At 35.1% G+C, this 10,002-nt stretch overlaps 1 protein-coding gene across 1 annotated transcript; it reads left to right on the top strand.

Moving 5' to 3' along the window:
- Positions 5,866-8,580, top strand: LOC104760678 (inositol-pentakisphosphate 2-kinase-like). Its single transcript, XM_010483638.2, has 7 exons — positions 5,866-6,180; positions 6,598-6,810; positions 6,915-7,062; positions 7,172-7,212; positions 7,307-7,422; positions 7,513-8,104; positions 8,305-8,580. The coding sequence occupies exons 1-7, from the start codon at positions 6,079-6,081 to the stop codon at positions 8,452-8,454; spliced, it is 1,362 nt and encodes a 453-aa protein (XP_010481940.1). The 5' UTR covers positions 5,866-6,078; the 3' UTR covers positions 8,455-8,580.

Below are 10,002 nucleotides of genomic sequence, written 5' to 3'. Positions count from 1 at the left end.
CCTCTCTTCTCATGATTGCCTTTCAACTCATTAAAATCCCCAATTAAAAACCAAGGTGAGTCTCTATTTAAACCAATCCGTGTTAATCGTTCCTAAACCAACTCCTGATTTTTTGGAACCGGATCACCGTAGACAAAAGTAAGATAAATTAATTTCCCTTTGTATACCAATTCCACATCAATAAGTCTGTTGGATTCAAATAATATTGAAACATTACTAATTTTATTATTATTATTATTATTGTAAAAAAGTGCAAGATCCCCACTAAAACCAATCGGTTCAACCGTTTTTAAATCAGAATTACAAAAATGACCAACAAAAGATTCTAATAAAGAAAAAGATTGTCTTGTTTATGCAAGAAACAAAAACTTTGGTTGATGCTTCCCCCATAAGTCCATGAGATACCCAATAGTCGCTTTATTCCCGAATCCTTGACAATTCCAGCTTAAGATCCTCATTTATTATTTTGTGGTTTAGGTGGCTTAGATGCAATAGGTGCTCCCTTCTCCCGTCCCTAGTTCTTCGGGTTAGGCCCCTCATCACCCAAATCGTTAGACCTAGGTGCAGGGCGTTTCTTCGGTGTTGCGCGTAAATAGACATTCAGCTTCTAAGAAGCAGCCCCTTGAAAGGCCATAGAGGCTTTTGGTTTACGACCCTTATCCATAACCTGATTAGAGGAGGATGAGGCTTCAGTAGGAACCGATGTATCCATAGGATCCTCCCCTCCATTAGCTAAGTCCCCTCCTAAAACTGCTGAATCTGAAGCAGGACCATCCACATGTATCTCCGATCCCTCACTACCCAGACAAACATCCTTTAAGAATGGTGAATCTGAAGTTTCACTTCCTATCGGAATTGCCACTTGATCGACATGTCCATCAGCAGCTACCACTGCTAAAGGAATGACCTCATGACTCAGCTCCATCCCTTCCGCAACCACTTTTTCCGAACCACTATTTTGCACCCCAATTAACTCTTGAACTACAAAAGGCACAACAGGAGCGAACCTTATAGCTGTCGGATCAGAGCCGTCTGCCTCAGTCTGTCCTTCCCCGGACCCAACAACAGCCTCACTACCTTGTTCAGACCGCACAACCGGAGCCTGGTCCCCTTCCACACCCAAAGTGGTTTCTTGGAAAAGAGGTCTAAGAACCCTCTTTGGGGGAGGGATGCGACCACCAACCTCCTGCACTAGCAAACTCTGGTCACTAGGACCCAGAGGTTGACCTTGCTCCTGTTGATCAGTCGGGACCGCCACTGATGCTAGAACATCAGCAACAACGCGAGCCATATGACGATTATCATTAACTTGAACATAACTCAGACCACTCTTTAGCTTAGTAAAAGGCTCACCAAAGTCACCACCAGATCGAACCTTAACTCCTGAAGCATTTCTGCCTTTATTTGTTCGCGGACGCTCAGATTTGTGAGCCATGCCTGAACCCTCACTCATCTTCTCTTTGCCTTTTTGTCGATCACTTATAACCGCTCCCTTGTAGCTTTGAAGAGGTCTGGTTACCTCCTCCTCCATAGGAACAGCAGTGGTATGAGCAGGCTTTCATGGTCCCAGCAGCGGGCAATGGTCAGTAGCATGACACATACTGAAACACCGTTTGCAGAAGCCATAGAGCCTCTCAAACCACAAAGTAACAACAGTCTCCTCACCATTATAAAACTCTATCACCGTGTCAAAACATAATGGCTTGAGCCCATTAACTATAACCCAGACTCTTCCTCCATTGATATCAACTGCTCAAACCCGACCCAGATCCTCCCCGATGCTCCGGAAAGTAGGTTCAGCCCAGAATTGGAACGGAACCCCAATCACTCTGACCCAGAAAGTTATGTCCGAAGGGTAATCCGGATCAACCGTTGGGCTCCATCGTACCATGGACAGCATCCACCGATCAAAGTGAAACGGCTCCATCTGAAGAACCTCCATGATATCCTCTCATTGTCAAAGTCAAATTGGAACTTCCCGAGGCCTAAGTCGGCTCCCACAACCTTCCCGTCCAGATGCTAGATCCGAGGAAGCATAAACAGAAGAGACTTCATGTTTTGCAACCGTGGATTCATGCATCGACCCACCACCGTCTTGGAATACCCCTTGATCATATTTGAGTTATCGAAGTATGGTATTTTGATCTTCCTCTTGGGAGTCAAACCATCAGCCTTCTTCCCCGACCCATTCTTACCCAACAGACCGCTTTGCGACATACTCAAAAGTAACAAGACAGAACAAAGGGATAGGAAAAAATTGCAAAAGAAGCCAAGAGACTGAAAAACAAACAAGCTGTGATGAGAAATAAACGATGAGAAGAGACCCCTTTTATACTTCGCAACTTTCCTTGCACACGAAATCGTGAAAATCCGTTGATAGCAATCCTTGAAATCCCATTTATTCAGCCATATCGAGAAGAGGATCGATATCACAATCAAAACTCTCAGAAAAGTAAACCAAAGTTGTGTTCTCCAAAAATAATAATCAATCGAATCCGATCGAATTGAAATATTCAGAGATCCACCTTCCACAAATAAACCAGCGACGATATCAGCGATATCCGTTCCTCCAACCCAAATAAATCTGATCAAGACAGAGATCCGGGGATCCAAAAATGATAGTAATCCTGATGAAATCGCCCATTTATGATAAACCCAATCCTCCAAATCAGAGGCAAGTCCCCAAGACAATCGCGAGAGATCTCCACAAAAAATACCGAATCCCTTCCTCCCTTTTCCATCACATAGTGAGTCAAGAGAGAAAGAGTACCCAGAAACCTCAAAATTCCAAGAACGAACAAACCCTGTAGCAATCGAAACGATTTAGAAACCTAGATCCGCCGTCGCCCTCACCATCGTATCTCAGAAAAAACTAAATTTATTATTAAGAAAATATAAATTTTTGTGCGGGTTTAGAGTTGTTAAAATAAAATTAAATTTAATATATAATCTAAAATAAATATTTTTAGTAAAAAAAAAACTATCTATAAAAATAAATTGATACACAGAATTGTCCAATATGATATTTGGTGTAAAAGGTGCGACTCTGCGGTTGAGACTATTAATCATATTTTCTTTGAATGCTCTCGCTCTTGTGAAGTTTGAGATTTATCTCCGACTCTGGTCTCGTCAGAGGCTTTTGCATATGAGTCGGTGTACTCGAATTTGGATTTGTTTTCTGGAGGGGTGCCTCTCAACATGGTGATCCTGATCAACTTCTTCAATTACCATAGGTTTTATGCGCAATCTGGAAGGTCATAAATAAAAAAAAATTTCAAGGTTGAGAGATCGAGGCGAATAATATAATTGCTCAGACTTTGGGCGATAAGTTAACCATGGAAGAGGCGCTCTCTTTTACGGCGGTCGTGTCAGCTCCAACTCCGTCTTTGGATGTCCAGGTTTCTTCACCTGGTTGTCAGATTGATGGTTCTTGGAAAGCAACCAATGTGCATGATTGGGCTGGTGGTGTTGCATTGGTGAGGAGCGAACCTTGTTGCTGGGAGACAAGTGTCTAAGACGGAACCCCTCCCCCCTACATTGAGAGTTAGAAGCGTTGTTGTGGGTCATGGAGCGGATACGTGCTGCAGGGATCGCTTGTCAACATTTCGATACTGATTGTGCTGAGTTACTCACTATTGTGCAGTCCTTAAAGATTGGTCGTCCTTCTCCAACCTGCTCTATGAGTTTAACTCATTGGAGTCCTTCCCACTATTCTATATCTTTTGGATCCCGCGTGCGTCAAATACGAAGGCAGATTGTCTTGCCCGTGTTTCACGTTCTCTTATCTCTGAAGTTTCTTTNAAACTCTTTCCCTCCAGCTTGGACAACTAATCGATGAATTTCCTTTTAATTTATTGTTTGGTTGAAAAAAAAAAAGTAAATAGATACAGTGTTAGTTAAAGAAAATAGTTGTAGATGAGTTCAAATTTATTAAACTAAAATTAAATTTAACAAAGAATATATAGATTAATTCTTTTCATAAGTAAAAACAATGTATAAAAGTAAAGAGATAAACTTTTAATTATAGAAAATATACATTACCATTAAAAGTATATTTGTACATACAAATATATTTTACTATTTAAATATACTTTTTATCCTTTACTACTACGAACAAATTGTCTTTATGAACACATTAAATAGCCTATTATATGTCTTTTCACTTTAACATTTTTACAGGTACAAAAACGCATACGTTAATATTAATATTAAAGGTGAGTATTTACATTTTTACATTTGTACATACAAAAACGCATACATTAACATTTTTACAATTTTTGTTTTTTTATTTATTTCAACCATCTTTTTTTTATGTAAAGGTGAGTATTTACATTTTTTTAAAACAGTAATTAATTTTATATTTTCACAACCTTTTTGTATCTTATATAAAAATTAATCATTTTTCTTGTAAAATTTAAAATTAAAACAAATAAACTATATTATAATTTCGAATTTTATGATATAGATATAATTTCCTTATAATGATCTTATAAAATTTTAAAGCTATTTAAATTTTATAATTTTCTTATAATTGTCTTTTAATATTTTTAAAACTGTTAATGGTTTTTTTTTACATTTAGAAGTTTACAAAGGTTTTTTTTTTCTTTAAAAGATTTTAAATAAAATTAGGTTTTCTTTTCTCTATTTTAATTTTATATTAAACATTTTTATGGTAAGTTTTGAATTTTTACATTTTTTATTTTTTAAAAAAATTTAATATATTTAGAATTAACGTTTGTCAATATCTGAATGATACAATTAACACACGTTACGATCTTGTTAGTGGGTAACTTTGACAATAAGGTTTAGAAAATAAGATTTAAACACAGTTCGAAAATCAAAGTAAATTATCTAACTATGAGTCAATAATTTAATAATATTCAGACACGTATACAATATATATCATTATTTAAAAATATACTTACGTATGAGTTATGTATATACAAATAAATATAAGCATATATATCAAAGTTTTTAACCCAGAAAGGTATATACATGTTATGTTAAAGTTTTTTCTTCCAAAGACAATTTATTCTGATTCCAAACTTTTGAATTAAAAAATGATATTTTTGTTTCTAATTGAATATTTTTATTATTCTTATACATAATTTGTATACTTTCCATTTCTAATATTATGTAGATAATGATTTATGGTGCAAACATTTAAACCGTTTAAAATCATACAGATTCCCGATTAAGTATTTTAGGTATTTGGTGCTGGGTCACCACCTAGTTAGTGGCTTAGTGCCTAGCGGTTTTTTGAACACTCTTTAATATATAAAATATATCATAATGATACGTAAACTTTATACTAAATAAACTGAACCAAACCCAACTCTAATCCTAATTTTTATAACCAAACCGAATATACCAAATAAAACAAAATGACTTAAACTATAGTTGAATATGTACAAAATACATTTTTAACTATAATAAAATTATGATGCTGACACAATTTGGTTAAGTACATTTTACCTAAATCCATATTGAATATAATACAAACTGAACCATTTTTTAAAAACTCCAACAGACCCAAATAAATTTTTGTTTAATTTTAATATATTTTTAAAAATCTAAAAAAAAAAAGAAATAGGAACCTGAAAAATTCAATTGAAGACATATATATATATATATATGTATAGGATATTTTGGAAAAAAGTATCTGAGTATTTCTAATAATTTCTTTATTTTATATACTTACTTGTAGCAATTTTACAAGTTTTTGCAAAATTTAGAGGGATACAGTGTGTGGTTAAAAAAAAAAAAAAAAGAAAAGAAAAAGAAGGATACAGTGTGTCTCATAAAGTAAAAGATAAAACGTGGAGGTTACAGCATCCACGTGGATTCTATACACAGAGAGAATACATTTCACATACGCTTCTCTTTCAATTTGTATCACAGAGAAGGTCAGCTCACAATTTGACTCTCCAAAGCCTTAACACAAGACAAAGGAAGTAAACCCAATTTGATGTAGTCGAAACTTTTTTCAAAAGCTCTCCTTGCTTTCGTTCTCGATCGATTTGCATTGTTGCGTGGTGTGCATCGATTTGATCTCGATCGCTTCAAAAATCGAATCTGATGGAGATGGTTTTGGAGGAGAAGGATGCATGTGATTGGATTTATAGAGGCGAAGGCGGTGCTAATCTCGTACTTGCTTACGCTGGATCATCTCCACCTTTTGTTAGTTCTTCTTCTTCGATCTCTCTTCGTTTTTATTTTTGAATCCTGTAAAAGTTAAAAAGCAAGCTTTTGGTGAATTTTGATTTCGTAGTCAAAAAAAAAAAAGTAGTTCAGATTCTCGCCGTCATTGAACTTTTTTTTCTCTTTTTTGCTTTACGAGTTTTGCTTAGATTCTTCAGATTCTATTTTAGTGGCTCGAGGATGATGATAAATCAGAATCAGAATCAGAATCAGAATTAGGTTTGCAAATGTGATAGGCGATAGAAATGTTTTGGCTGTTGAACTGAGTTAATTTGTATAGAGAATCACACAATTTTCCAAATAATGTAAAAACGTCATGTACAGGATTGATTTGGTTTGTTTTAGTTTGATTATGATTGTCATTCTGTTATCTTAATCTCTAAACTTTTATATTAGGTGGGGAAAGTGATCCGTATACAGAAGGCTCGGAGGAATGATAAAGCAACAAAGAGTGCAAACGGCGTTGTTTCGGTTTTAACAAGTGATGAGCAACTTCTGTGGAGAGAACACAAGGAGATTATTTCATCTCCAAACAAGGAAGTTCTTGAGCAAAGATATGTTAAGCATGTGATCATCCCACTCTTGGGTACTAAACATGTCGATGCGGGAGTAAGTTTTAATTATCAATTTGTCTTTGTTGGTTTAGTTTGGACACCAATGGCTTCTTAGTAAGCTGATGATTGGAGTATTGTGGTGTTTTTTTTGTCTACCAGGTACGTGTATCTGTGTCTAAGGAATTTCTTGAGTGTGTTGATAAGAAAGTAACTAAGCAGCGTCCGCTATGGCGTGTTAATGCAGCCAATGTTGATACTAGTCATGATTCTGCCCTTATTTTGAATGATCATTCACTTTTTTCTCAAGGTAACCATTTTATAATCAGAAATCAGTTTTGTTTAGAGAATCATATCTGTGTTGAGTTTTTTGTTGTGATCACGTAAATTAGTCGTAACTATCAGTTGATCTGTGTCAGGGATTTCTAGCAGTGGTGACTGCATTAGTGTTGAAATCAAGGTTTGATAAATCCTCTTCTTTTTTTTTCCTATTCGCTGGTCCTTGTATTTCCCATCCTTGACCTAAACTCGCTGTCCTTAATTCCCTGAAGTAGCCCAAATGCGGATTTCTTCCAACCTCAAGGTTCATAGGTAAAGAAAACATGCTCAAAACAAGCGTAAGCCGCTTCAAAATGCATCAAATTTTGAAGTTGGAATATAACGAGGTAAGGCAAATCATATGTAGTTTACAATCTTAATGGAACTTTCTTTTGTGGAAGAGGTCTATAGATTGTGGTTTGCTCAAAAGTCTTATAAAAAGTATGCCATTGTTGNGCGAATATGATCCTCTTGATCTCTTCTCTGGATCCAAAGAGAGAGTTTTGGAAGCTATAAAAGCCTTATATTCTACTCCCCAAAACAATTTCCGTGTATTCTTGAATGGTTCTCTCATATTAGGGGGTTCCGGTGAAAGCACCGGGAGAACCAGCCCCGAAATCGGGTATGCCTTTGAGGATGCTCTCAAAGGCTTTATTGAATCAGAAGATGGCCATAGGACGAAGTCCTTTCTACAACTAGTATCTGACGCTGTCTGTGGCTCAGGAGTGCTCAATAGACTTCTTGAAATCCAGAAGCTAGACATATTAGACATTGAAGGAGCGATTCATTCGTATTACGATATTATCAACCAGCCTTGCCCTATCTGTATAGAAGGTACGCCATTGGAGGCGAAATCGTCTCTACATGGTTTACCTTTAGATGAGAGCTTGAAGATCGTGAAGGAGTATCTAATTGCTGCAACTGCCAAAGACTGTAGTCTTATGATCAGTTTTCAATCAAGAAACGCTTGGGACCCAGCACCTTGTTGTGATTACATTTCTCTACAATCGACCAATCAAACTTTCGATTACAAGGTATCATTAATTTTAACATATTCTTATCTTTTATGGTGAAAGAAATATTAGAACTATCTGCTGAGATCATGGTGTGATTGTTGAATTTGTAGTCCTGATGAGAAAAGAGATTCATTAGAAAACAGTTTGAGTTTTCAGGAACCATAAAATCTGTTTTTTATTTTTTATATATGTAAAGATATTTGGACTGGGAAATGTAGGTACACTTCATTGATCTAAGCCTGAAACCATTAAAGAGAATGGAGGCATACTACAAACTGGATAAGAAGATAACTAGCTTCTACAATCGGAAGCAGAAGGTCGAAAACATGGTAGAACAAATTGGCGACGCAAAACCTTCCCATAGCTAAAGCCATCGATCATCGCAATACCACTTACTGTGTTTTTGTTGTTGTTACTGTTGTAAAACATAAAAAAGATATCCCTAAAAGATGATGAATGTTCATTTCTTCAACTTATAATCTGTTGGAACGATATCTCCGTCACTCTATATAGCCTTCTCTCCCTGGTCTTCTCTCGTGGAGCTCATACTTTTTTCTACAGCCGGAGTGGAGCTGTTACCTGGAGATGTTACCCTGGTTCAGACGGTCTCTGTCAAGTTTCCGGACTGCTTGTACATTCAAAAATTGCGGAGAGTCACTCACTTCTTAATCCACGTAGGAGGGAAGTTATGTAAATATCAATCTGAACTCAAATCCTTAAAATTAGGTAGAATCCCAGCAAATTCCACTAGGATTGTTCTCCACTCCTTCAAAACACGCATCAACCTTTAAATTCTGATGTGTGTAATTTTTCTTTAAACTTTTACTTTGGAGATCACACAGAAAGCTGCAAGCAAATAATTTAGATGAAGATTCCAAATTTTTGCTGTACTATCCTTATCCTATCATTCTAGAAGTTTCCATTGAACTCCAAAATTTAACAAGTGATACATACCAAAGAACGCTTTAAAAGAACTTATAATTTAAAAATACAGGATAAGAGTAAGCAAAATGTATATGAATAACTTAAAATGGGTAATTACAAATTGGATAATAACACTTCTTCAGAAGGCTAGTATTGTTCTTACATCCGATATATATTATTTAACCCCATATTCAAAAATTACAGATTTTTTTTTCCTTCAAAATAGGCATGAATAGAATAACAGGTGTGACAAACAAAAATCATTACCATGCTATAGCTCGAAGCATACACGATGACATATGATTTGAAATATCATACTACAGGATTACGAGATCGATACTCACAAAAAAAGAAAGAAAGGGTTAATGAAAAAAACTCTAATAAAGGTTGCTTTCATCATGAATCCTTTCTTCTTATTTTTGAAAGTTGCTTCCTCGTTGAATTGTTGGAGAGCTAATGTTTTTGTTTCTCCTTCTCCCTCTTTTTGTGTGTGTATTTATAGTTTCGAAAGGATACCTATAGTGTAATATTAAAAGTAGTAAGTCTCTTAGCTACCTAATATTATTAGTATTATATTATGTATGTTTAACTCAGTCAAACAATAATTTTTAGTGAAAACTTTGACCAAAACATGCCTTATTTTTATTTTAAAATTCAAAAAAATAATAGAAATATAAGAGAAATTCAAGTCAATTTGTTTTTTTTCCCAAATATTTGTAATTTGTTTCTATGTTCGCTAGAGTAAATGTCAACACAATCATAACTTTGACTAGTAATAATAACTAAGTTTTGAATCTACCATACGCTACGCGCGGATATCTTTTTATGGATTGTTTTTAAAAAGTTTTAAACTTAAAAATCATATAAATAGCTATATACGGATAGATGATATGCAAAAGTATTATAATATGCAAAAGTTTTAGATAATATACAAAAGTATTATAACTTTTTTTTTCATATTCTTGACAAAAATATTCTTTTGTTTATAATTT

Source organism: Camelina sativa, chromosome 18 (assembly GCF_000633955.1).
Source record: "Camelina sativa cultivar DH55 chromosome 18, Cs, whole genome shotgun sequence".
Taxonomy (NCBI): Eukaryota; Viridiplantae; Streptophyta; class Magnoliopsida; order Brassicales; family Brassicaceae; genus Camelina; species Camelina sativa.
The sequence above is the reverse complement of the archived record's forward strand: the minus strand, read 5'-3'. Positions and strand labels throughout refer to the sequence as shown.